This window comes from Mesoplodon mirus (assembly GCF_964341445.2).
Source record: "Mesoplodon mirus genome assembly, chromosome: 14".
Lineage (NCBI taxonomy): Eukaryota > Metazoa > Chordata > Mammalia > Artiodactyla > Ziphiidae > Mesoplodon > Mesoplodon mirus.
In genome coordinates, this window is record NC_138990.1 from 85,175,076 (window position 1) to 85,201,849 (window position 26,774).

Here is a 26,774-nt window from a genome sequence, read left to right on the forward strand (position 1 = left end):
CGCTCAGGCCATGGGCAACCCCGCGTGGTTCAGGGACCACTGGCTCCCACAGATTGTTTTGGGCTTAAATGAGAATCTTCTTGCCACCAGCTAACCGGTTTTAGATGTGCAGTTCAATAGCTTGATCTATGTAGCAATAAAAGAGTTAGACTTACTGCTCAAACTGGAGCTGTTCTTCCCAAGCTCTCTCTAGGCCTGGAAGGTTAGCCCTTGCCTCTCTCCCTGCCAAGTTTTCCCACTTGTCCTGAGGCCACCTCAGAATGTCACCCCAACCTTCAGATCTTTGTGTTTTTCTCCACACTGGGGTGTTCTAGAACATCTCTGTGATGCATGGCCCTTGATTTCCCCACTGCTCTAAAAACCCAAACTAAACCAAACTGTAAAAATGGGTTCTTTCTCTATATTCGCTGGCCTCACAGTTCACCAGATTATTTGATCCAACCAGGAGTTTTTGTTTTCGTGTTTTGTTTTTATTTCCAGCTAGGACAGGACCTAACACTAGCCTCTTAAGCACCTCTGCCCACAAGTTTGCCTGGGCACACTTAAGTATTCCTTGGACCCTGTGCTCCAAAACATTTAGTAAAAAATTTGTTTTTTAACAAGGAGTGCTTTTCTTAGAAGCTGCAGTACTTTCGAAAGGTAACAGGAACATGAGACCCATGAAACCTACACAGATTCTTTTATAACTTTGTACATACGAAAATCGTGCTACATAAATAGCACTCAGGCAGTTTTTTCCACAGCTACGAAATCCAAAGTTCGTTTCTTTTTGTCTTTGGAACGTAGATGATGAGGATTTCCCAGCAGTTCTTGGTTTCTCCTCCTGCCTGGCGCGGGCTGGTGTCAGGCAGCCAAGCCGTGGGCGTGGGAGATGGGCTGAGAGGCAGAGGGAGCGGCAGGGCTGGCCGCAGGTAGTGGCCTCAGCTTCTCCAGGAGTTGCGGGGTCCCGGGCTGGGAGGGCCTGCCCGCCAGCTTCCCCAGGTGAGGGAGCTGGGCTGGGCTGCTCAGGCTACAGAACTGGGAGCATTCATCTGTGTTTTGGGGCTTCCCCAGCCCCTATTCCTTGGGCTTAGGGAAAACACACCAGAACACTTGTGTTTTGGCAGAAGAGTGATGAGGACTAAATAGAGGCTTTGTCTTGGTTGGCTTCACTGGTGACTCTGCCCTTGACTTTATGAGCTGTCTGCAGACACAGGGGAAGGACCCAGGATGATCCCCAGCACCCGGAGACCTGTGACCCTGCCCCCAGATTAGGAGCCATTGGCCTCAGTTGTCAGCAGGGCCGTGTCTCAGCATGCCTTACACTGTGCCTGTTAGGTTTGCTGAACAAACGAATGAATGAGTGAGGGAATTAGTGAAAAGGCGTGGTTGGGAACCAGGCTACTCTGCAGCCCCCTAACTTGGTCCTCCCAGCCACCAGAGGCACGTGTTGTTCAGATGGCTGGTAGGACAGGGGCCATCTGTGTCTGGGCTGGGCACTAGTTTGCAGCCAGGATTCAGAGTTGGTCTGTGGGTGGAAAGCCATGTTTGCTTCTGCAAGAAGCACGTGGGGGTCGGAACTATGACCTCGGCCTCATTAGCCCCAGATAACTGACCGGACCTGTTTGTAATCATTTGGAAGGAGCTTAAAGTGGAATCTGTTTCCTTCCGGCGGGCCCTGGCCGTGCTCTCCTGGGGCTGCAGCTGTGCCCGTGTCAGTCCTCTGTGGTTGCTGAAACTCCCCTGCGACCAGAGGCCTCGCTCCCCCACTGATGAAAACCTATTCCTGTGGATATGAAAATGGCCGTGAATTATGGTTTCTGCAGTTCTGACTTCTGCCAGCTGGCATTCCTAGCTGAGGCCTGCTGTGGAGAGCTGAGTGGGTGGGTCCCAGGGCCTCAGACCCCCCAGAGCCTCGCCTCACTGCGCTCCGTGCTGCCCTCTGGGCTCACTTGGTCATCCCTGTCCTCGTATCCAGGCTTCACGTTCCCTCTTCTCTTCCCCGCGCTCTTTCTTTCTGTGTCTCTCCTCATTCTTCCTTCACAATGTTTTACTCAGCTCTCGGCTCCTAACTCTGATCATGGAGCTATAGGAAAATAGCAATAGGTATCTTTTTTTGAAGGAGACCAATAGGTAAAGGTGATTAATGAATGAAAATAATTTAGGGTTTCACCAAACACAACCTCAGGTCAATCAGGACCCCAGACTTGGTTACGCTTAGATGGTTGGAGGAGGAGACAGGGAAGGTCAGAGTGTGGGAAGAGGCAGAATTGGAGAGGACCGTGGAAGGAGACCGAGGGCTGCCTACTCCTTTGGGGGCATCTTGTACCTGCCTATAAGCGAGGGACGGATTCCAAGAGGCCAAAAGTATGCCAGAGCATCTCCTTTCTTGCTTCTCTTATTTCTAGACACTCCTCACCAGCATTTAGGGTATACGCAAGAGTAGAACCTTTAGCTAATGGAGGGTGCCTGGCACTGTGGTTCATTTGAAACGGCAGGTGTCAAAAGCCAGATCCCAGTGCCTGCTGTTGTGAAAATGCAACACGGTGCCCTCAGTGGTAATACTGGAAATAACCGCTAGGTGGAGATCTTGTGCCTTGAAATGCTTCCACTTGGGGCAGTCAACCTGCCTGTGGCTGGGACGGCTGCGTGTGCCTCACTGCCTAGCTCTGGCCCTTTCACGTTTCCCCCACCCTTTCTTTGCATCTGTACTTTGTTTTCCTCACTTATCTGGGTATAATATGGCAAAGCACATTTTCTTTTCTGTGTTATTTCTTTTTTTAAAAATTAATTAATTAATTAATTTATTTATTTTCGGCTCTGTTGGGTCTTCATTGCAGTGCGCGGGCTTCATTGCGGTGGCTCCTCTTGTGAGGAAGTACAGGCTCTAGTCACGTGGGCTTCAGCAGTTGTGGCACACGGGCTCAGTAGCTGTGGCCTGTGGGCTCTAGAGCACAGGCTCAGCAGTTGTGGCGCACGGGCCTAGTTTCTCCGCAGCATGTGGGATCTTCCCAGACTAGGGATCGAACCTGTGTCCCCTGCATTGGCAGGCAGATTCTTAACCACTGCACCACCAGGGAAGTCCGTGTGTTATTTCTGGAACGTATTGAGTCAAGTTTCTGGTCCAATTTCCAATTGGCAAACAGAACTCACAGCCATGTAGGCAGACACCAGTGGGGAGAGACCCGTGTGCTCACGAGGGCACTGGGGCTATGTCTGGCTGAGGGGGGCGCGCTGTTGACTTAGTGTGTGATAAATTCACAGCTGGGCTGGGGTTGGGGCCTCGGGCCACATCTGTCTCCCAGTCTAGGAGCTACGTTTCCATCTGTCTGTCTGCCAACTGTCCATCCACATCCCCCATTCACCTAATCTGTCCTCCACCCAGCCATGCCCATCCTAACCCCTTTTCCATTTCTTTACGCTTCAGAGGAGGCTGCAGGTGTGGTCACACCTCCTCCAGCCACAGACCGTAAGTGCTTTCACCTCCAGGATGACAAGGGTGTGGGCCTTGAGGCTTCTGCTGGAGGGGCAAGGGCACTGGTTGCTGGGAATTTTTTGATTTGCCTGAGGTGGGATTGAGATTCCCCACCACAATCCCAGTTTACCTTTGGCTGTTACCTCTCAAACATGGTTGAATATGTAAATTGCTTGGAATGCTTTAAAGGCAATTCCCTCCCACTCTCTAAACCCCTTCCAGAATCTGCTGGGCCCTGGAGCTCAAAAGAGTTTACAGTTCTTCAGCAGGGAAGGCATAGAGCAGGCAGGGGAGTACATGATGAGGCAGGGGCAGTGGAAGTCCTCTTGGGGCCCAGGAGGAGGAGGCCAGGGTGAGTTGAAAACTCTTGAAGTTGAAATTTACAAGGTAAATTATAATCGAGATGATTAGTACAGATAATTAGTAATGCTCACAACAGTTCCATCAGGCCTCCCACCCCTGTCCCAAATGCCAGAGCCCAGTGTGTGCTGGGGACTGGAGGATGAGTGATGCTGGGTGCAGGGCTCTGGGGGAGGCATGCTCCTGTCTTCTAGTTGGTAATATCTTACTCCTCAGGGATAGGCTCAAGCCCCGGAGCTCACCCCCAGGGTCTGAGCACTCAGAGTCTGCAGTCAGTCCTTGGGTCTGGCTCAAGTACTTCCTTGCTGTCCTTGCCATTTATTTTGTGCCTACCTTGCCCCACCCATGATCCTATGGATTGGAGCATCCCAGGTGGTACCTGCTCCTGGGCCCACCTCCCACCTTTGCCATTCTGGAAATGGCCTCTTCCTTCCTCTGGGAAGGGCACCCTGGCTTTTCAAGATTCTCAGAATCTGGCCAGTGAAGTCCCGTCCTTGGAAACTTGGCTGTCAGCTGGAAAGTCATGACATTAACAAAAGAGAGAGCCTCCAAAAAAAGGATGGAAATGATGTGGAGAAAAGATCTTCCCTCATCACTAGTGTCATTCTCAAACTCTCCTCCAACTTGCTCCACTGAAAGATCATTCTTTGCACAGTGTAGGAAAGGGGAGGGAAGCCAGGATGAGTCAAGGCCGTTAGATGGTCTGTCTCAGCTTCATAAGGACACAAGGGTGGAGGAGACATGTGCCTGGGGGCTGCCCTGTGGGTGAGGTGGCATCAAGCTGGGCCCCCTCCCTGGCACCTGAGAGATGGAGTCTCTGGTCACCAGGCTCCTGGGCCGCCTTTGTGCCTCCCCACAGGCCAGATGGCCTGAGACACAGATGTAACTGCAGGATGAGGAGGGAATGCAGGACAGGGTATGGCCTGAGAGGGGCAGGGCAGTGGAGGCCCCTGAGCCCCAGCTTTGCACGCTGGCTGAGTGCATGCGCTTTGAGGTTAGAGCATTTTGGGTCGTGCCTCTTTGTAGTCGTGTATTCCTGTGCATCTCTTGGCTTCAGTTTCCTCATCTGTAAAATGAGACTAATAAAATCTATGCAAATCTCCACATCTCAGCATGGTGGTGAGGATTAAAGGGAGCCAGCTCTCATAGGTGTCACTATCCTTTATACGTTTACGGGGGCTGCGTCACGTGTATGTGCGAGGAACTGAGGGCTGGGGTTGGTCTCCGGCCCGAAGGTGGCTGGGTTGAGTGCTAGAAATCTCGGCTGGGCGGTCCCTCTGATCCGCACCTGTGTCTCCCAGTGGATGACCATCTGGGCTTCCTCCCCACCTTCGGGCCCTGCTATGTCAACCTCTACGGCAGCCCCAGGGAGTTCACTGGCTTCCCGGACCCCTATGCAGAGCTCAACACGGGCAAGGTGAGTCAGACAGGAACCCACAGCCCCCAGATCCTCAGGCCTGCATACAGGGTCTTCCCCCCTGGCCTGGGCAGTATCTGCAGTTGGCCTGGTCTCCACGGGCCTGACAGGACTTGAGTGGGCCCAGGGTCTGGCAGCCACCCCCTCAGAGAACACTTCTTCCCCCTGACCCCCTCCTGGCCCCTTCTTCCCTCCCACTCCCTTCCCTTTGCCTCTCCTTCAGGGCCAGCCTGACTCCCCCCACCCCACCCCCCCGCCCCCCTAATTTTCCTGGCCTCTGAGGTCCCAGCCTCCATCTGTCTCAGGTTTCATTCTCCCTGGCTAGGTTGGACTCTGGTGCTGACCATCAGGGTGGCATGTCCCATGAACTCTCTGGGCCACCGTTTCCCCACTTGCAGAGTGATGGGGTGTGGCTCAGGGCCCTCCTGGTTGCCGGGGAGGTGATTGACCCCAGGGCCAGACCAGGCTCCTTTCCTTCCCCTCCTCCCCTCCATCGACCCTGCTCCTGGTGACCCAGCCTCCCCTCTCAGGGGGAAGGTGTGGCCTACCGAGGCCGGCTTCTGCTCTCCCTGGAGACCAAGCTGGTGGAGCACAGCGAACAGAAGGTGGAAGATCTCCCTGCGGATGACATCCTTCGGGTAGAGGTGAGAGGTGTGGCCCTGGGAGGGGCCAAGAGGGCGGTGGCCAAGTGGGGCTGGCCGAGGAGGGCTCAGTTCCACTCACACTCATGTGCCTTCACACCTCTGGGCCTCAGAGTAACCCAACACCTACCCTGCCTCCCTAAGGAATGTTCAGAGGCTCAAAGAAGATAAATGAAGGTTTTTAAAGTCTAGAGCTCAATGCACAATGAGAGGCTATTTTCTTAATAATAATAATGTAAGAATAGCTAAACCTTTAACAACTGACTCTGTCACACACTATGCTGGTGACACTCTTTTTTTTTTTTTTTTTTTTTTTTGCTGTACGCAGTCCTCTCACTTCCGCGGCCTCTCCCGTTGTGGAGCACATGCTCCAGACGCGCAGGCTCAGTGGCCATGGCTCACGGGCCCAGCCGCTCTGCGGCATGTGGGATCCTCCCGGACCGGGACACGAACCCGTGTCCCTTGCATTGGCAGGCGGACTCTCAACCACTGCGCCACCAGGGAAGCCCCTGGTGACACTCTTGATGTCATTGAGTCCTCCCAGCACCTCTGAGGTGGCTGCTATGAGTATCTCCATTTTACAGATGAGGAGACTGAGGCTCAAATGTAGCAGAGCAGCAAGTGGTGGAGCTGGGCCTTGTGTCCAGGAGACAGCTGTACGGAGTCCTCATGGTGGTGTACACTTGCAGACCCTGTAGTCAGACAGTGCTGGTTTGAGTTCTGGCTTGACAACCTATCTGTTGTATCAGTTTCCCTATGTGTAAAGTGGGGGTAATAATTATATTCACCTCATAAGATTGTTGTGAGAATTAAAGTAATTCATACCTGCATGCAGTAAGCACTCAGTAAGTGTTAGCTGTTATCACTGTGTACATTATCTAAAAACCCAGTCGTATAGTCCCTCTCCTCTCTGCCTTCCACAAAGGGGATCGTAAAGTCATCTTGGTTCAGGCTGGGGTGTGTGGTTGAGCGCCTGCCATGTCCTCAGCCCCGTGCAAGATGCCCAGGGGGGACAATGGTATTCATTCATCCCATGCACGTGGCAGCCTGCGCTGCTGCAGAGCTGGCTGGCATGGTGGAGAGCCTGAGTGGTGCAGGGTGGGTGCTCTGGGTGGGGGCATGGTGGCTTAGAGCCTTTGGCCCCTTCTGAACAGCAGATGCGGGAGACCAGGCTCCCCGGGGTGGCGGTGCCATCGCTGTTTGTTTGGATTAAGGAGCAGCATGACCTTGGAGGCATGGACCATATTAGAGGAACATGGCCAAACACACAGGCCTGGAATGTGTTTGCTCAGTTACTAACCAAATCGGGGCTGTGGGGCAGAGCTGGACCACTTGCCACCCATCCGTCCAGCCAGGATTTATTGGGTGCCAGGCATGGCCAGGGCCTGCCAGACACATGACCCCTCCCCATGCTGGTGTCTTCTTCCCTCCTCCCCCTGACCCCGCCGCTGCCCTCTCTGCCCCCAGAAATACCTCCGGAGGCGCAAATACTCGCTCTTTGCTGCCTTCTACTCGGCCACCATGCTGCAGGACGTTGACGACGCAGTCCAGTTTGAGGTCAGCATCGGGAACTACGGGAACAAGTTCGACACGACCTGCCTGCCACTGGCCTCCACCACCCAGTACAGCCGGGCGGTCTTTGATGGTGAGGCCAGAGACCACGCGCCTGGCTGGGACCCAGACCACTGAGCAGTGGGCTGAGCCCTAAATCCTGCCCCCTGGGGAAAGCTGCTGGAGGCTCGCCCAAAGGCTCTGGCCCTGGGCACACCTGTTTGGGGGACCCCCTGGTTTGCTTCCCCCCCCCACCCCATGCCGCCTTCCCCTGCTCATCTCCAGGTGCATCCCTGCTGGAACCCATAGATTGGGCTCTCGAAACCAGCAGTGGTCGGCATTGGTCCTGACTTGTGGCGATCAGTTATCACATGGTGGCTGCGGGCTTGGCATAGAGATTTCGGAGAGTGTGGGATTCCCTGGGCCCTTCTAACTGCCCCTCGGTTTTGATGTGTTAAGGAGCCCTAATGAGGGCGGCAGCTGCCTGTTCCACACGGGAAGGGAACTCTGGCCCCTTGTCTGGGCACTGGGGGATACTGGCCGTGCCACGGCTATCCACGGGAGTTCTCAGTGGGGGAGCAGGTGCTCCCATCCGTCCTCCCCTCGGTCCCCGCACCGCTCCCCTCCTGGCTCAGCACCAGGCCCTTGGGTCCTTCCAGGATGCCACTACTACTACTTACCCTGGGGCAACGTGAAGCCCGTGGTGGTACTGTCATCCTACTGGGAGGACATCAGCCACAGAGTCGAGGCTCAGAACCAGCTGCTTAGGATCGCTGACCGGCTGGTGAGTGGAAGCTGGCCCCACCCACAATAACCTGTGCACGCACCCCTGGTGGGTGTCTTCAGGCCTGCTTCCGTGGGTGCTAAGCCTGCAGACCTCATGGTGCCTGGGGTCCCCTGAAACCTGACCAGGCCGGGCTTGTGATCCTGTCCTGCCTACTGGGAATAGAGGAGAGGGAGGGAGCACAGCCCTGGGGGTGCCCCCAGTCTGATGTTGGAGATAGCACAGAGCAAAAGCTGAGAGAAACTGAGCTGGGAGCAGAGGACAGAGCCACCACCCATTCATTCCTTCATTCATTCATTCATCAAGTGCCTTTGACTCTTGCCACAGCAAGAATTGTGCTGGAAACTTCTAGCTAGAGGGTAGACATGAACAGGATGCTGCCCCTGCCTTCACGAGTCAGCTTAGTAAAGCAGAGTGTAGGTTCACCCACCCCTCTCCTGCAGAGACTCAAACTCACATTCTGGAGATGCTCCAGGAGTCCCTAGGGAGGGCGGCTCGGAGGGGAGAGGGACCAAGGAGCATCAGGAAGGCATCGCGTGGCAGCAGGGGAGTTGGGAGCTGGTTAGGATGTCCTTGCAGGGGTCCAGGGGAGCATGATTTGGCTCTGGGAAGGAGCTGACCTCAGGGAAAAAACTGAAGGACCTGAGCTGCCAGGACTTGGTGGTCTGTTGAATTGGGGAGGAGGGGCTGTGAGGAAGGACTCCGGTGGCTGGGGAATTGGGAAGCTGGGGAGAAGAACAGGGTCTATGAGGTCAGGTGATGAGTCCTGTCTTGGATGTGGCTGGGGGTTAATGGTGGAGGCTGGGAATTGCAGGCCTGGTGCTTGGCCAGGGAGCGGAGGAGAATCAGAGTGGGCAGAGGTGTAGAGGCCAGGGTGGGACGATCCTGGTGGTGGTCCCCAGCCCTTTCTGTGTGTGCCTGGGGTGGAGGCTCACCCGCGAGGTGTGTGGCCCGTGGGGACATGGCGAGGCAGGCGTGGCCACGCTGCTGGGGCCTGCGAGGGGCAGCAAGGTGGAGGGAAGGGGGTTGGAGAGGCTTGGGCAGGTGGAGGAGGAAAGTGGAAAGGGAACGGGGGGTGGGGATCTTAGAGTGGCTGGGAGGGGATGCAGGTCCCAGTCACGGGCCGTGGTGAACCACACTTTCCCTGAGACCCACAGCTCTGTGGAAAGGAGGGGACCAGCCCATACCCGGTTTGGGAGAACTCGGAGTCGATGCTGTGCAAGTCCAGCATCTTCTGGGCCAGCTGTTCTCTCCAAGCCGTTCCCTGCGGGCAGGGGTTGGCTGATCCTTCCAGGGCCTGTCTGTGCCCAGCATGGTAGTCCCAGGGTGGAGCACACGGCACACGCTCCGGAAGGTTGAGGTGGGGAAGGGGGTGGGGGACTGAGGGGAAAGTTCCTTGGCCTGAGGGGTGTCCCGTGAGAGATCTCCGCCTCCCAGCTCAGGCCTGAGGCCCAGGGAGGAGAACTCCATGGAGGAGACCAGATGCCACTGGGGCACCACCTGGCCACAAGAGTTTGGAGAGGGCAGCCCCGTTACTGCAGGTTGTCTGAGTGCTCCTGAAGGAAGGAGGAGGGATCCAAGCCTGCTTGGGTGGTAGGATTTGGAAAGGAGAGAGGGTGCCAGGTGGGGAAGTGGAGCTGGCTCCAAGGTCACTTACCTGTGAGACCTTAGACCTGGCTTGACGGGGACCCATGGAGAGCCCATGGGGTGGGAGTCCCAGGCTTGGGAATTTAGATCTGTTTGGTGTGGGGAATCCTGGAAGCTTCTTGAGCCAAGACAGATGCTGGTTTGTGGGGTCTGGGCTCTGCCTTCTTGGCTCTAACTGTTCTCGCTTTTTGGTGGGACCGGGCTGTGGTGACAGTGCCTGGGGTTAAGGGTCCATCCCACGGTGACCCTCCCAACCCCTGCCTGCCCGTTCCACAGGAAGCCGGCCTGGAGCAGGTCCACTTGGCCCTGAAGGCGCAGCACTCTGCCGAGGACGTGGACTCCCTGGTGGCTCAGCTGATGGATGAGCTCATCGCAGGCTGCAGGTAGGGGGTGCCTGGCACCCACGCGCCCTCCCCTCCTGGCTCGGCTGGGCCCTTTCCCCGGGAGTGTTCGTGTGTGGTGGTGAGCGACTGCACGTCTCCCCAGCCATGGTTGGCCAGCAGTCCAGCCCATGCTGAGTCCAAAGGTGGTGGAGCCAGCGCGGGGAGTTGAAAAGGTGACATTTAGAGCAGGTCATAAATCTCCCTGCAGCGGCGGCAGCTGTGGGCCCGCCGGGGCGGCCAGGCTCACCTGAATGGGGAGCATTGTGTCTCTGATCCCCGACCTCTTATTTCCCTGATGGAATCTCCAGGAGGAGCTGGCTGGTGGGAGGCACAGCACCCCTCCTTCCCCCAAGGCCATGTCGGGGACCACAGTTTCTGTTCAGCCTTCTATTAACATGGCTGATGGTCACCTTCAGGAAAAGGGGGCGCTGGGGGGTGAAGGAGAATGGGGGGGGCTCCGGGTCCCGGGGCCCCGGCAGAAGGGGGAGCATCTGAGCATCTCCTCCACAGCCGGGTGGTTTGCAGCTCACCACTCACCTGCTCTGAATCTTGCTTTCCTCATCTTCAACCTGACATTAAGAATAACTGCTTTATAATATCACACAAGCAAAATGCCTGGCCCTTAGGAAGTATTTAATAAAACGGTAGCTGTAATTATTATTGAGAAGAAGAAACGTGAGGAGATTTAGATTCTCATCCTATTAACCACCTTTGTGGCTTTGGGCAACTTCACTTCTCTGGACCTCAGTTTTCCCAGCTATTAAATGGACTTAATAATAAACAGCCGTCTTTCTACTTTCTATGGGGTTAAGTGTAAATATATGCAAATGTATTCTATGCCCCCCTCTAAATCTTATCATCCCAGCCCCTGTCGGGAATGCATGAGAAATGCCTTCATGCTGCAAATCAGGAATCCGTGACCCTGGCTGCCTGCCACAGTGCCGCTCTGGTCCTTTGTACCCCAGTTGGGAAGTGCACCTCTACCAGAAATGACCCTGCCTCAAGCCCTCCTGGGGGTGACGAGGCAGAAGTGAGCAAATGAAGGAAAGTGTGTTGGGGGCTTGAGGCATGTGCCCTAGTAGCTCAGAGCAGGTGCATCTTGCGCAAATCAAAATCAGAGACGCTTCCTGGAGGAGGGGACGCCCTACGTGAACTCCGGAGGGGAAGGAGTCAGGCTTTGGGGAGCGGACTGCCGGGCACAGGCGCAGGAGCCCAAAATGCCTGCTGCCTCCTGGGGCTGCAAGGGAAACTGCAGTCCAGAGGCGACAGACCTCCAGGGTTTGCTAAGGCAAGCTCAGCCCTGGGGGCTGTTGGGGCACAGGGATCCCTGGGATTCAGACGCTCACTCCTGCTGCAGCATAAGAGGTGGGCTGGGGGTGGTGATGAGGGGCGACTGGACGAAGGCTTCACCCAAGGCAGGGATGCGGGGACGTGGGGTGAGAGAAGCGGAAGTCAGCGACATGGGGACATGGGATGAGAGAAGCAGAGGGCAGCGTGGACTCTTCAGGGGGCATCATGGTGGTAACAGCCTCATAAGGAACACTTTCTGTGCCAAGTGCTGTTCTGAGAATTTCACATGTATTAGCTAGTCATAAAAATCTCATGAGGTAGGAAGTAGAATGATCCACATTTTACAGATGAGGAAGCTGAGGCATGGAGAGGTGAATTGCCCAGATTCATGCCTCTAGTAAGGGGCTGAGCCCCCTTGCTGTGCTGCTCTGTACTAGACAGGCTTTGATGGTGGATTGAGTGTGAGGGCCCAAGGAAGGTCCAGAATGATTCCCTGGCTCTGGCCAAAGCAGGTGGAGAGCAGAGCCTCTTCTGGAGGGAGTCAGCGGGAGAAAAGCAGGCTTGGGGGAGGCTGAGGAGTTCAGGGCTGGCCATGTTGAGTGGCAGGTGCCTCTGGGCATCTGTGGTCTGGAGGTCAGAGGTCAGAGCGAGGCTGGAGGGGCACACGGGGGTGCGGTCAGCAGAGGGGGCTGCAGAATGACTGGCTGTGCCCCACCGCCCGGCCTGACAGCCTCGGGTGCAGAGGGTGGGCCCCGGCTCTCGGTTCACTGCGCTCTCCTTGTGACTCATGCGTGCTGTGGGCCTTGGCAGGTCTGAGGTGCCTGAAACATCTGAGATGGGTGGGTCCCAAGTCCTGGGCTGTCACTCCGCTCTCTCAGGGCTCTGTTCTTTGCGGACTTGGCTAAAAATGCTTATGCCAAAGCCTGGTCCCCTTGAATCATTCTCCTGGGGGTAGACCCGGCTCCTGGGGAGCCCGGGTCCCAGGTCAAGGGCTTGTGAGGAGGGTCCCATCCCCTCAGGAGTGCATGCATGGCCCTCTGGGGAGAACGCTGGGCCTCAGGACCAGTTCCTTTGGCACCACCTGAGGCCACTAATAGCCCTGGGGCCGCAGCAAGAGAGCTTCCACCCCCGCCCCTGGCCGGCTCTGTGCTGAGTGTCACAGCTGATAGCAGGGCAGCTGGGCATGGGGACCGTGAGCCAGCTTGCCATAGATGACCTGGCTGCTCACCCATTCCTCCAGCCAGCCCCCGCCCAACATCCAACATCAGTGTCCTTCATTTGGTCAGACCCCTTCCTGCCTTGTCTCCCTGGGAGCCCCTCTCCCCCTGGCCAGTGGCGCCCACTCTTTTCTTCCGGATCAGCCTTCTCCTCTCATCTCTCAACCCGTGGACCCAACTGCCAGCTGCACATCTCCACCTGGGTGTCCACCAGCATATCCAATTCATTCTCCGTGATCTTCCTAAAACTGTGCCATGCCACTTCGACTTCAGCCCTGCGGTGGCTCCTGTTGCCTTTAGGAAAAGCTGAGGCTCTCCTCTGATGGATGGGCCCCTCTGTCCCCACTGCCTGCCTTCTGGACCTCAGCAGTCTTACCCTCTAGCCCTTTGGAGCCTCTGTGCTGGCTCACCCCCCAACCCCACCTCCCTCCAACCAACTCCCACCTGCCTCTGAGCCTTTGTCTTGTGCACATACTGCTCCTTTGGCCAGGACGCCCTTCCTGCTCTTCTTGGCCTCACTAGCTCCCGCTGGCCCTGCCAGTGCAGCTTGAGGCCACTTCCTCCAGGAAGGGCTCCAGACCCTGAGGCTGCTCAGCGGGATCTAGCTTGCTTGCTTGTCTGTTCCAGGGGCTCCCTGAGGGCAGGGCTGGGTCTCATCCCTGCACCCAGCCTCCAGCCAGGACCAGCAGAGCTGTTGTTCGTGGGGAGTGAAATGAATGAGCCAGCGGCCAGTTTATCTTTCAGGCTGGACACTGTCCGCTCCCAGGCGGCTGTCCCTGATAAAGGCACCCCCTCACCGCAGGGACAGGCAGCGACCTTGTGAGCAGCCCAGCTCTGCTTCCAGCCTGTGCTGAGCCCTGCCTTGGGCCCGCCTGTCATTTCCAAGTCAGCCAGGGTTGGCAGGGCGACTGCCCCTGCTTGGGGGTGGGGCAGTGTCATCCAGCCTCCTCTTCCAGGTCTCCCTTTCTTTCTGTACCCTGTTTTGGGCTTTTTGGGGTGCGAAAGGGCTGAGACATCTTGTTTGTGGCAGTGACGGGTCCCGGCTGTTTCTTGGGGAGTCTTGGCTGGGCTGGTAGCCTCCGTGAACATCTCCCTCTGGTGGTCTGCCCGGCAGTCCCTCTCGGCTCCCGACCCAGGCCGGGAGCATAAATCACCCTGGTTGGCTTGCCTCCCCATATCCCACTCCAGACCCGCCTGCCCCCACCCTCAGGCCCTCTCACGCCTCCTTTCCAGCAGGCCCAGCCCAGGACTCTGGCCCAGGCCCCCCTTCACCCACCGAACATGCCCCTCCACCGCGTTCGAGTGGGCTGGGGATGGAGGCCGCCCCTCTCCTGGCCTGGGGCAGCCCCATCCGAGGCACCCTCGGGGCAGTAAATATTATATTACTACGGGGTGTGCAGTACGTGACCTGAGACAGGCCCCGGGGCTTAAGTTTCCCGAGATGGAGTTTGCGTACTGCTCCCCCCACCCTAAAAATTCAATTAAAAAAAATAACAGGAAAAATGTAGAGCGCCGAGGGCCTGCCAGAGCGGTGTATCTGGCGGCGGCGGTGCCGCTGCACTCGGCGGTAATTGGTTCTGCATAGCTCGGGGAAATTGGCAGAAAAATAAATCAGCCGGGAGCCGGGAGCCGAGACACTGTGGGGCGGGGAGCGTGAGGTGGGGCAGCAGATGTGGCGAGCGAGCGGGCCTGACTGATGTCCTGTTTGGGAGTCAGGGGCTTAGCGGGGGGGGGGGCAGCCCCCCTACCCTCCAGCAGGGATGATCTAGAGGGTCCTGCCTGATGAGGAAGAGCACAGACGCCCCCTCCCACCCCACTCCATCCTGTGTGACCCTTGCTTGTGCACTCACTGACAACGGGGCTTCGTATGGCCAGGGGGAGCCACATAACGGGCTTTTAGGGAGCCCGGAGAGGGAGCCCATCCTTTGGATGGGGGTGATCAGAGTTCTTCGCCTCTAAATGGGGTTGAGTTTAAGCCCAACCCCCCGACTGGAGGCCTAAGGTTGTGTTTCTGGGACTGCGTGTACCCCCAGCTCCTCTCCAGAGGCTTCCCAAAGCAGAGGGTTCTGGGAGGGGTGTTGTGCGGCCGCCCTGGGTCGACACATCTGTACTGCTGGCTGCCGGCCTCCCCACAGCGTCTGCAGTGGCTTGTCAGGGGTCCATAAATTTCCTTCTTGAAGAACGTGTGCGTACAACAGAATGGATTCGCTTCAGCCAAAGGCAACTTAGTGCTTGTGCCTCTGCTCTAGGAGGGCGCCGGGGGCAGGGAGGGACCCACTGGGCCTCTGGGGACGTGCAGTCAGGTGGGCAGAGGGGATTCACACGACTGGAGGCTTGAGGATAGGTTCCAGACAGGCAGCCCCAGAATAAAGGGCTGGGGCGCTTCAGAGCGGGGGCGCACTGGCCAGTGTGGCTGCAGCAGGCTTCCTGGAGGAGATGGCTGGAGGGGGCACCCAGGGCACACGCCGCAGCCAGCAGGCAGGCTGAGGGTGTGAGGCCCGTTGGGGGGGGGCCTGTGCACACGTGTGTACATGCTTGCCTGCACCTGGGCCTGGGCGAGCGCCGGGCTCCTGCTCATCGGGCACATCCCGTCTGTCTGTCCGTCACAGCCAACCCCTGAGTAATGTCCAAGAGACGCCCTCCACCACCCATCTGGACCACTACCTGTACCGCCTGCGCACCCGTCACCTGAGCCAGATCACTGAGGCGTCCCAGGCCCTGAAGCTCGGCCACAGTGAACTCCCCACCGCCCTGGAGCAGGCTGAGGACTGGCTCCTGCGTCTCCGTGCCCTGGCAGATGAGGTAGCTGACCCTGAGAGGTGCCTTCCTTCCTGCCTGGAGTGTCAGAATTGGGAGGGATGTGGGGAATGTCTGGACCATGATCCACACTGGCTCCATTGCTGGGTAACCTTGGGCAGGTGACTTAACCTCTCTGAGCTTCCGTGTCCCCATTCACAGAAGGAGGCCAGAGGATGCAACGGGATACTGGGTGTTGTAGGGCCCAGCAGAGCCTGGCATTTAGTAGGTGCTCGATAAATGCCCCCAAATGTGCTCGATAAATGTGCTTAATAAATGCTGCCAAAGTACGTCAGAGACAGAGCTGGGACCAGAGCCCAGGGCTCCCGGCTCTGGGTTCAGTGCCAGGGGCTGCTCCCCCAGGGGCCCGACTCCTTCTCCCCACCAACCTGTCTACCCCTGGCCTCAAACCTGCCTCTCATGGGACCCTGCATTTTCTGCCCTCCTGGATATCCCTGAGCCCCAGGCCTGAGGAGGCTGCACCTGCAGTAACTCTGCATATATACCCTGACCCCTCTGCCCCCATCCAGCTCTGCAGGGAAGCAGGCAGGCCGCAGACTTGTCCATGAGGAGAAAGGGCTGCTCATATGTCACAGGTGGACACAGCTGCTGCCCATCCTGGCCAGAGCCACCTGGGACCCCCGGGGAGAGGGCTGGTGAGGAAGGATCTCCCCAGAAGGAGTGTGCAGAGAAAGGCAGGGCCTGCGAGTGGCTTCCGGAGGAGTGACTTGCTGAAGGGGAGAAGGGGGTCCAGGAGGTGGAAGGGGTGCTCAGGAGGGGAGGCAGCCTGAAATGCTGGTCCCTGAGAGTCAGCTTTGGCTCGTCCCCAAGCGGGGCCTTGGACGTGTGGCCGGTTACCTGGGGGCCACTGTGTTGCTCAGCCCCAGGACGACCCCTGGCAGTGTCTGTGGACCATCCCCTTGGGCGGGTCACAGGCTGCCTTCCACATCTTGGCCCAGACCCCGGAACTCTCACGCAGACTGTGTTATGGCTGGGAGTGGTTAAGGTGAAACGGGTGCTATGGACTGTGAGGGAAACTGGAGAGAGCCTTTCTCAAACTTGAGTGTGCATCAGAATCCCCCGAAGGGCTTGTTAAAACCGGGTACAAGCCCCACCTGATCCCGCATGTCTGGGACGGGGCCTGAGAATCTGCATTTCCAGTGAGTTTCCAGGTGGTGCTGCGGCTGCTCTGGGGACCACGCTTTGAGAACCCTTGGTATCGTGGTTCGAAACACACATTTGGAATCAGAAAACCCTGGTTCCTAACTTCTTCGAGCCTGAGTTTCCTCACCTGTGCCTGCCTCTGGGCTTGCTGCAGGGATGAAGGGACACAGCCTAGGAGGTGTTGAGGGAGGGTGCCAGCCATCAGCTCTCAGCAGGAGCCTGGCTTCGAGACCCAGCCCTGCCCCACTGACCACACCGCTCAGCAGCCTTGGGAGAAGATGGACTTAGCCAACTGGCCGCCTCTCCTGAGTGTGGCAGCTGGGAGCAGTTCTCACGCCTAGAGGCTCGGAGGGGCTCAAGGGCCCTGCAGTCTGGGCTAGTCACCATTTTCAGAGTCCAGTGTCAGCAGGCCCAGAAAAGGGCCAGACCCCCAGGGTCCCCGCTGTTAGAGGGAGGAGGGATCGTGTGTCCTCTGGGAAGGCGCAGCCCTTCTGTGGATTCGCTTCTGCTCTCAGGGGTGAGGAAGCGGGTGCCACGTTAAGTGCAACGTCATCTCTAGGGTCAAATCAGATCCTCCGATGTCTCCCCACCGGGAGCCTCTAACTACCCACCCAGTGGAGGGGATCTAAGAACTTGGGGCTCCAGGCAGGAGTGTCCCTTCCTAGAAAACGTGAACGCAGCTTAGTGAATTCCTGGCGGGCTCCTCGTGTGAGCCGGGGGCAGCCTGGCGCCCTATCCCTGGGGGCTCAGAGCTGCTGAAGACAGGGGTGCCCAGCCAGCCCTGGGAGGTCAAGGGGGCGGCTGGGGGTGGGAGCTGGGAGGAGAGGCCTGGGGAGAGGGGGCTAAGGGTGCGGGCTGGGCGGTACCATCTCCACCCTGACTGCCACCCTCTCTCCAGCCCCAGAACAGCCTGCCTGACATCGTCATCTGGATGCTGCAGGGTGACAAGCGGGTGGCGTACCAGCGGGTGCCCGCCCATGAGGTCCTCTTCTCCCGACGGGGCACCAGCTACTGTGGCAAGAATTGTGGAAAGCTGCAGACGATGTTTCTGAAAGTGGGTTGTTTCTCCTTAAGTCATGGTCATACTTTCTCACCCCCAGGGTGGTCCGCGCCCCTTCTGTTTCCCCTCCTGTTCTCTGTCAGACTCCGAGTTTTTAGACTCTGCTCTTGGAAGGGACCGAGGGCTTGCGTAAAAGGACTTCCCTTCTCCCCTCTCCCCACAAAGTCCCTAGACCCCATGCACCTGGTCTGGAAAGGGAGCAGGTGAGAATTGGAACCAGGGGTGCTGGGAACGAAGGAGGGGCTGACTCCCGAGGCTGTGCTCCCCTCCAGCCAGCTCCCTGGTGGGGGGCCTCAGCCCTCAGCTCCCACCGCCAGCCTTTGGGAGCCCGGGCACAGACTTGCCTCCCCCCTCCCCCCTCCTGAGGGTTTGGCTTCAGGTGGAGTCACACGTGGGTTCAGGTTCCTCCCCGGGGGAAGGCTGGTGTCTGGGCACCGGCTGTGCCTATGGCTCTGCTCTGTCAGAGATCTGGGAGCAGGTAATCCTGTTCCTCCAGTCACCCCGCCCCCCTCTCCTGCCCTTTGTCCTCCTGCCCTCTTCTCGCAGCCTTGGCGGGTGGGTAACAGGGAAGTGAGCAGGTGCCTGGAGGCCCCCGTCCTCCTCTCTGGGTTCATGTGGGGACACAGAGCCCAGGCTGCTTGGTCGGGACACAATTCGGGGAAATCTGAGCTGTGGCAGTCGCGGCCCCCGGGAGCGTCCCGTGGGGAGGGCCGTCCCTCACCACGCATGGCTGACTCCAGATGGCTCCGCTGGCATCATAAACTGCCTGGCCTTCAACCCTCCCTCCCCACGTCTCTCTTCCCATCCACACCAGGACCTCCTTCCATCTCACCTCTTCCACGAAGTCACTGTGGACTAACCTTAGCCTCGAACCTCTGAGTGGCTATGGGTCGACCCATTCGTACACTGATCAGGCATTCTTGCTGCCCCTTGAGGTGGGCAGAGGAGACAGGTTTCAAAGGCCTGGAGCGTGTGGACAGGTTGCAGGGCTGGCTGGAATCCTGTGTGGTCTTGGGCAGATTGTCTAACCTCTCTGAATGCTGTTTTCCCACCTCTAAAACAAAGATCAGGCTGCCCTGATCACAATTTTGAGGATGGACTTAGGTACCACAGGTCAAGGGTCTGGCTGGAACTCGGTGATCAATGAATATCAGGGTTTTCCTCCTCGTCTCCCTTTTTCCTTCTGGGGAAACTCCTTTGCTCCCTGGGGAGAGGAGGCTCTACCAGCACCATGACTGGAGGCCAGCGCAGGGCCAGGGATGATCAGATATCTGCGTTTGGGTCATTGGTACTTCAGAGGAGAGCCGGCTTTGCCTAGAAAGAGGGCGGTGGGTGTCAGGCAGCGGGCTGGCCCTCCCAGCTCGGGCATGTTCCTCGTGAGATCCTAACCTCCTAGCATCCTGCGTTCCTCCCTCCCAAGCCAGCTCCTTGCCTGGTAGGGCAGATGGGAAAGGAAGTCAAGGAGTGGCCACATCTGAATGGGGTTAACTGGGGAGGGCTGTCAGGCTACAGTGGAGGTGGGGCTGCAGGAGTGGGCCTGGTGGATGCCCGTGAGCGGGATCAGTCTCTGACCTCGGCCTTGCAGCCTCGGGGAAATGCAAACTGAAAAATTTCCCTGATCCCAAGCAAGAAAAAAAAAAAAAAGATATAGGATTGTTTCTCGAAGTCTTCCCCACTGAGTTTATGAGCCCCGCCAGTAGCTCCTGAGCAAGCTCTACAAAAATGTTGGCAGCAAGCAGAGACCAAGAAAACATTGGTGTTTCTTAACTTAAACCAAAGTTGGAAAAAATGAGCACCAGCAGAGAGGGAGAGGAGCCCCAAACTAGACATTTCTTTATTTGCTGTTGCTATTTTGGGTCCAGCAGGCTGGCCCTGTCTGGGGGAGGGCAGGGGAGAGACTGGGGGCGGAGGGAGAAGGGGGGGTCAGGCATTCCTGCCATCTCCCTGGGGCTGGTGGTTTGGAGGGGAAAAGGCTGCTAACCACCCCAGGGGAGAGGACACTGAAGCGAACAGTCATGGGGGGGTTTCTGGGGGGTGACACTTGGGGTCAGGGGCTCCTCCAGGCTTCACCAAGGATGAACCAAAGGCAGAGAGGCTGGATGAAGGGTGAGACTGTTAATGCCTTGCCATGACACCCCTTCCTGACCCTCTTACCCAGCCTGGGCTCTCCCTCCGGGGATCCAGGCCTCCTCTACCAGTTAGAGAGCCCTTACCTCAGCCTCCCTTTCCTCCTCTGAACCCACCAAGACTTTCTCGTCTCATTCAGCTGCACGTCCCAGAGGAGACACTCCTCTAAGCTCACACACATGAAGCCTGGGTAGTTAATGTATTACTTCCTCTAAGGGACTGTGTGTTATTCTAAAAGTGAGGCACTTCCGCCCTTCAGGCCATATCTGTCCCTTGATTTCAGTCAAATGGTGAAGCAGTTGTGGAGAATAAATTTTTTATGTTGGGTTGTCGTGGTTATTCCATTTTGGCAGAGCTTCTGAAAGTTTCAGGATAAAAAGCAGTTGAAGACCAGTGAATAGTGTTTAACAGGCTGATAAGCACTTAAAAGGGTAGGGATATCAGATGATACACTAACATCCAGTGAACCCCTCCCCCCCCAAAAAAACCCCAAAAAACTGAAAATGAATGGAGAGGCTTTAACCTCCTCCCCTTTCAGACCTTTCTATCTCTCTTTAAAAAAAAAAAATTAATTAATTAATGTTTGGCTGCCTTGGGTCTTCGTTGCTGCGTGCCGGCTTTCTTTAGTTGCTGTGAGCGGGGGCTACTCCTCATTGCGGTGCGCGGGCTTCTCATTACGGTGGCTTCTCTTGTTGCGGAGCACAGGCTCTAGGTGCACAGGCTTCAGTAATTGTGGCTCGTGGGCTCTAGAGCGCAGGCTCAGTAGTTGTGGCGCACGGGCTTAGTTGCTCCGCGGCATGTGGGATCTTCCTGGACCAGGACTCAAACCCGTGTCCCCCGCATTGACAGGTGGATTCTTAACCACTGCGCCACCAGGGAAGCCCAGGCCTTTCTATCTCTTATAAAGACATGTTCTAGAACTGCACCATCCAATATGGTAGCCGTATATGGTTATTTAAATTTAAATTAATTAAACTTAAATAAAACTAAAAATTTAGTTTGTCACACCAGCTACATTTTCAGGGCTCAACTGCCACATGGGGTTAGTGCATTGGACTCTGCAGATATAAACCATTTCCACTGTAGCAGAAAGTTCCATTGGAAAATGCTATTCTAGAAGAGAACAGAAATGAGGATGTGGTGGGAGAGGGGAGAATGGGGGCTCCTGATCTAGACATGGCTCGTCTCTGCAGAGAGCATCTAGATGGCGAGGATGCAGTCTTCTCCTTTGATGGGAAGGAATCTTGGCCGGTGGGGGCGTTTCTTAGTCATATACCCCTCTTCCATGAAATTCTGATAAGTCCTCCAACAGAGCACATACCTGATGGGGTGTCAGGCTGGCATGCTTAGGCCTGGAGGCTCCCCCAAGTCGAGACATACTGACCCTGAAGGGGACTGTGGGTTTCTCTCCTTCTCTGCTACCCAGTATCCAATGGAAGGGGTGCCCGGAGCCCGGATGCCAGTGCAGATTCGGGTCAGGCTCTGGTTCGGGCTCTCTGTGGATGAAAAGGAGTTCAACCAGTTTGCTGAGGGCAAGCTCTCCGTCTTTGCTGAAACCGTGAGTGCCTGACCGCCTGCCCACCCTACCCCCGGCCCCAAAGCTACCGCAGCCCCACTCACTTCTCTGTTGCTCACTCTCCAGTATGAGAACCAGACCAAGCTGGCGCTGGTCGGGAACTGGGGCACAACGGGCCTCACCTACCCCAAATTTTCTGACGTCACGGGCAAGATCAAGCTACCCAAGGAGAGCTTCCGCCCCTCAACTGGCTGGGCCTGGGCTGGAGACTGGTTTGTGTGTCCAGAGAAGACGTGAGTCGTGGACAGGGAGGGCTTGGGGACCCCGCCTGGCCCAGCCATTGCTCTGAAAGGGCCTCGGCTCTGTGCATCCCTCTGTCTACGGCCACTGCCCCTATGCTGGTCAGAGCGACTTCCGTTTGAACTCTCCCGGGACTGGGGGATCATGAGGCAGCATTCTTTTCTGGAAGGGCCCTAATGATTGGAAAGTCCTTTACGATTAAACCGAAGCTGGCCTCCAGTGGACTTTGCGTCCACTGGTTCCGGCCTTTTCCTCCAAGATACCGCAGAAAGCCCGCTCCCTTCTCTGCGTGTCAATCCCTCCTTCAGTGCCCCTCAGAACAGCCTCGTTAGTCCTTCTCCATCTGCATCGCCATCTCCACCTCCTTCTCCTCTCTCTCTTTTCCAGTTTGGTTGATATTCAACAACTGTTTGTTTGGTTTTTCTTTTTACTTTTTAAAAATTGAAGAGTAACATATATTGTAGTCACGTACTCAAATCTTAAGTATATAGCTCGATAACATTTTACATTTCTACGACTATCTATTGAGCTCCAACTACCCACTGGGTTTTCGACGTCTTCAGTGGCTTCCCTTTCTCTTTCTTTATCTTGGTGGTGACTTTCTCTTCTGTCTGCAAGTGTCTCCCTGGGTCTCCCCTTGACTCGCTGCCCCTCCTCTCTCTCCCCTCATCTCTCTTGTTGTTGGTTGGGGTGAGGCTGACACAGGAAGGTTGGCCCAGGCTCTGGGGTGCTCTGCTGGGGGTTGTGGATGGCCGGGGGTCTCTTCGGCAGAGGCTCTGACCCACCCCCGCCCACAGACTGCTTCATGACACCGATGCGGGCCACCTGAGCTTCGTGGAGGAGGTGTTTGAGAACCAGACCCGGCTCCCCGGAGGCCAGTGGATCTACATGAGTGACAACTACACGGACGTGGTAAGGGGGTGCTCTGGGGGCAGGTGGGCTCTGCTTTCCTGGAGGCCTGGACATTTGGGCCCAAGGGGGGCCTGTGACTGAAAGAAGAGGAATGTTCTCCCCTGCTCCCACGTCCCCAGCATCCATGCCCTGGTTTCCAGAGGGACAGTGTGTGAGGTCTGGCAAGGGTAGGACACTGAGCCTGAGTCACACCTGGGGCTTTAGAATATATGTTGTCAGGTTGCGTCTTCTCATCTTCCCTGATCACGTCGGTCTCTTCTCATGCTTGCCTGGTCTGTGTTACCCCAGAACGGGGAGAAGGTGCTTCCCAAGGATGACATCGAGTGCCCACTGGGCTGGAAGTGGGAAGATGAAGAGTGGTCCACGGACCTCAATCGGGCTGTTGATGAACAAGGTGGGCAGCACGTGGAGCCCAGTGAGCACCCGGCAGGCTTGCGAGGCATGCCGGAGGGGGGCGCAGTTGAGTGCAGGCCCCTTGGGCCTGGGGTTCTGGCCTTCACTGGGCTACTTCATCTGGGGGACTTCCTGGGTGAGTCCTCACTATAAACTACAAATTGGGAGTCAGTGGCCACTTGAAAGTCTGTGAACGTACCCCAATTGGAGAGATGGGGAATGGCCAGGCAGTGAGTGTTGGGCACCTCTCCTCCAGGCTGGGAGTACAGCATCACCATCCCCCCGGACCGGAAGCCGAGGCACTGGGTCCCTGCTGAGAAGATGTACTACACACACCGTCGGCGGCGCTGGGTCCGCCTGCGCAGGAGGGACCTCAGCCAGATGGAGGCGCTGAAGAGGGTGAGCCCAGTCGGTGGGGGGAGGGTGGGGAGGTGGGTAGGGGTGAGGCCCTGGGGAGGGGAGGCCAGCTGGGCACAGGAGCACACCTCTGTGCAGGGGACATGTACAAGACACACGGGCTCACTCGAGTTGCTCGCAGATCGCACCCAGCACTCACACAGGTGCTCACGGACAGAAAACACCCAAATGCCCATGACCAAGCAAGGGGATGCACCTGGAATTCACGCACAGACCTGGAAGGTGCAAAGGCATACCTAGAGTGTGTCTATGGCTAGGTGTCCGAGGGGCAGAGTCTGAGACAGGGACTCGGCTGCGTGTAGTTTATTGAGGCAGTACTCTGAGAAGCGCCAGGAGCAAGGATGTGGTCTCCGGCAGAGTCAGCCTTGGCTTGAGCTGTGGTTCGGGAAGGGGCTCAGCCTGGAGCACCACAGAGTCCTCCTCACCAGGCAAGGGGGCTGGGCTTTGTATGGTCTCAGCCGTCAGTCATTGGCTGGGGGTTGCTGGGGGCGTGCTGGAGGGAGCCTGTTCCCTCCAGCACGTCCAGTTCCCTGGAGAAGGGGGATGCTGGTCAAGGGGCTTGGGTGGGCTTGGTCAGCATTTACCAGAGGGGGTGTACACAGTGTGAGCACACATGCCCACGGCCGTGCCCAGATACTGTTGGGACACAGACAGGTGCAGAGTGAGCTTGTATGGGCACACAAGTGCCTGTACCTGCTCCTGGGGTCACACAGATGCCCGTGTCGTGCACAGCCTCAGGGCCTGCCTGCCTGGAGCCCTCTTGGCCTGCGTCCTTCCTTGCCAAGCGCACATTGGAATTTTGGCTCGAGAACTAGGCCTTCCCCAGTCTGGGAATAGCCTTTGGCATGACCCGAGTCCCTTCCTCTCTCTTTGGTCACAGTGAATCTAGAGAGAAAGGTCACTGGGTCCCAGGAGAGGCAAGGCTTTTGGGCAGCAGGCTGTTCCTGGTGGCATGAACCAGACAGCCTCCACTCTCCCTGTGAGGGCACCCAGGGGACAGAGGCAAAGCCTTGCCAGGCGGTGTGCCTTGCCTGCTCCCTCACCACCAGCATCGTTCCAGGAGAGGGAGGCAACTGGCCTCCGGGACTGGCACTGTCACCGAGCTCATGGCCTGGGCCTGACCTGAGGATCATCTCAGGTCACGAGGTGGATGGGAAGGGGCTTCCGGGGCTCCCCCAGGCTGGGAAAGGACCCCTTGAGAAGAAGTGCGGGGGTCTGTCCACACTGACGTAGGCCTAGCCTCATGGAGAAACAGCCTGGGGCTGGGAAATGGGCTCTTCATTTTGCCTCTGAATTGCAGACCCATTTCCACTTTTATAAGTTGGGATATGAAGAAGAGAAAGGAAATGACAAGAAAACCTTGGATTCGTGAAATCCACCCAGAATCCAAATAAACAAACAAACCCGAAAGCCCAGTGTTTTCATCACTGCTCAGCCTACCTTCCTTTCTTGGCACCTTGGACCTCCCCACAGCCTAGGGAGCCTCTTCTCCTCCTGATTTCCTGACCCGGGACTCTTGTCACTGCAGAAGCTGCTCAGAGCCCCCTCCTCTGGGCGGCCCTCCCAGGTTTTCCCACCTGGAGGGTGATGGTGTGGGGTGTGTCGGGGAGAATCGTGGAGGGCAGGGAGGGCACAGCTGGAGCCCAACCCAGGACTCCCCGCCAACCTGCCAAGTGGCCTCTGTGTCTGCCCTGTTCTCCCATGCAGCACAGGCAGGCAGAGGCGGAGGGTGAGGGCTGGGAGTACGCCTCGCTCTTTGGCTGGAAGTTCCACCTGGAGTACCGCAAGACAGATGCCTTTCGCCGCCGCCGCTGGCGCCGCCGCATGGAGCCACTGGAGAAGACGGGGCCTGCAGCTGTGTTTGCCCTCGAGGGGGCCCTGGTATGTGGCAGTGGTCATCTTGGATTGGTAGGGTGCAGCGTGGTCTGCCAGGGCAGTTCAGGGCTGACGCAGGAGAGGTGCAGGGGACCCCGGGACAGGACTTTGGCTTCAGTCCTCTGAGGTTGCGTGTGGGGAAAGTGGACACCAGTCTGGGTGTCCTCCTAAAATAAAATAGCTCATTTCTTGGCACCAGAAGACCCACTGCTTTTTTGGTGATCGAGAAGGGACCGGGGGAGAGGGCCCCGGGCTTTTGATGGTCTGACCTGTGATGGGGGCCAAGGGACCTGGCTCTTCTTGAAGAGGCTGGCTGGCCTGGGGTTGGGTCTGGGAGGCTTTGGCCTCGTCCAAGGGAGTAGCCTGAGAGCTCTACTGACCCTGAATGTCCTTGGTTGGACATGAGTCCTCCTGAGAGGAGGCTATCTTGTGGGCATCCTCGGGAATTTTGGGGAGAGATGTGCCTCAGAGACCAAACCCCAGTCTGGCTGTCCTGCCTCAGAGAGTACTTCCCGGAGCCAGTGGAATGGGGGCCAGGTCAAAGCTATCCAGGGTCAGGATGATGTGTTCTGCAAAAGAGATGAGCAGACCCTTCCTGGACAGTGTGAGTGGGGACATTCAGGGCCAGGAGATAGCCTGTCCCCCACTCTGTTGGTTTGGGGGCTCCATCCAAGCATTGGGAGTGAGATGCCCAGGAGGAGACACCTTCTCTGAAATCCAGGTAGGACTGCCTGTCCCCTGAGGGGGCTTTGGGCTGTGACACAGGGGAGCAGGTCCCACCAGCTTCACTGGCTGATGGAATCTGAGTGTGTCCATGTGAGCCAGCTGTGTGTATGTGTGTGTGTGTGTGTGTGTGTGCCTGCGTGCGCGTCCATATGAGCATTTCGTCTGGGTGGGGAGCAGTGGGTCTTAGCCCTCAGCCAAGGAGTACAGTGGGGCAGGCCCCTGACCCGATGGGATGGCTACAGAGGAGGGAGTTGAGGCTGGCAGTGGCCCCGAGGGGGTAGTGGGCAGGGCCTGGAGGTTCCATCACTGGGGTTGGGTCTGGGAGGCTTTGGCCTGGTCCAAGGGAGTAGCCTGAGAGGTCTACTGACCCTGAATGTCCTTGGTTGGACATGAGTCCTCCTGAGAGGATGTCAGAGGCTCTGGAGGGAGCCCCTCCTGGATCTTGGGGGCCAAGTGGTGAGGAGGCTGGAAGGAGATGGCAGAGGTCTGGGCTCTCTGGGGCCCTGAGCTGGGGCTCAGGTGGAGGTTGAAACTGCCACCCAGGCTGGAGCAGCTGCAGCCGGGAGTCTCCTCGTCCTGTCAGAAGGGGCCTCGCTTGGGCACAGGGCAGTGCCTGGGGGAGGTTGTGTGGTTCCAGCTGAGGAGTGGGGAATAAAGACCTCAGCAGGCCTCAGAGGCGGGGCCAGGCCTGAGGGTGCTTGCCCTCTAAGGGGCCAAGACTCATTTTCATCCGCCGGAAACACA

The 26,774-nt window shown here is 57.3% G+C and overlaps 1 protein-coding gene across 23 annotated transcripts in view; it reads left to right on the top strand.

Moving 5' to 3' along the window:
• Nucleotides 1–26,774, top strand: part of DYSF (dysferlin) — a 230,073-nt gene that overhangs the window by 93,704 nt on the left and 109,595 nt on the right. For 12 of the 23 annotated variants that reach the window (XM_082642728.1, XM_082642730.1, XM_082642720.1 and 9 more), the window contains 14 exons: nt 3,407–3,448; nt 5,116–5,231; nt 5,762–5,875; nt 7,340–7,517; nt 8,083–8,207; nt 10,131–10,237; nt 15,354–15,546; nt 17,603–17,758; nt 21,318–21,449; nt 21,534–21,700; nt 22,505–22,619; nt 22,908–23,013; nt 23,269–23,411; nt 25,137–25,310. In XM_082642728.1, coding sequence (XP_082498854.1) covers nt 3,407–3,448; nt 5,116–5,231; nt 5,762–5,875; nt 7,340–7,517; nt 8,083–8,207; nt 10,131–10,237; nt 15,354–15,546; nt 17,603–17,758; nt 21,318–21,449; nt 21,534–21,700; nt 22,505–22,619; nt 22,908–23,013; nt 23,269–23,411; nt 25,137–25,310 — 1,868 coding nt within the window. The remainder of the gene's footprint in view (nt 1–3,406; nt 3,449–5,115; nt 5,232–5,761; nt 5,876–7,339; nt 7,518–8,082; nt 8,208–10,130; nt 10,238–15,353; nt 15,547–17,602; nt 17,759–21,317; nt 21,450–21,533; nt 21,701–22,504; nt 22,620–22,907; nt 23,014–23,268; nt 23,412–25,136; nt 25,311–26,774) is intronic. The other 11 variants (XM_082642736.1, XM_082642718.1, XM_082642724.1 and 8 more) reach the window with 1 other exon arrangement.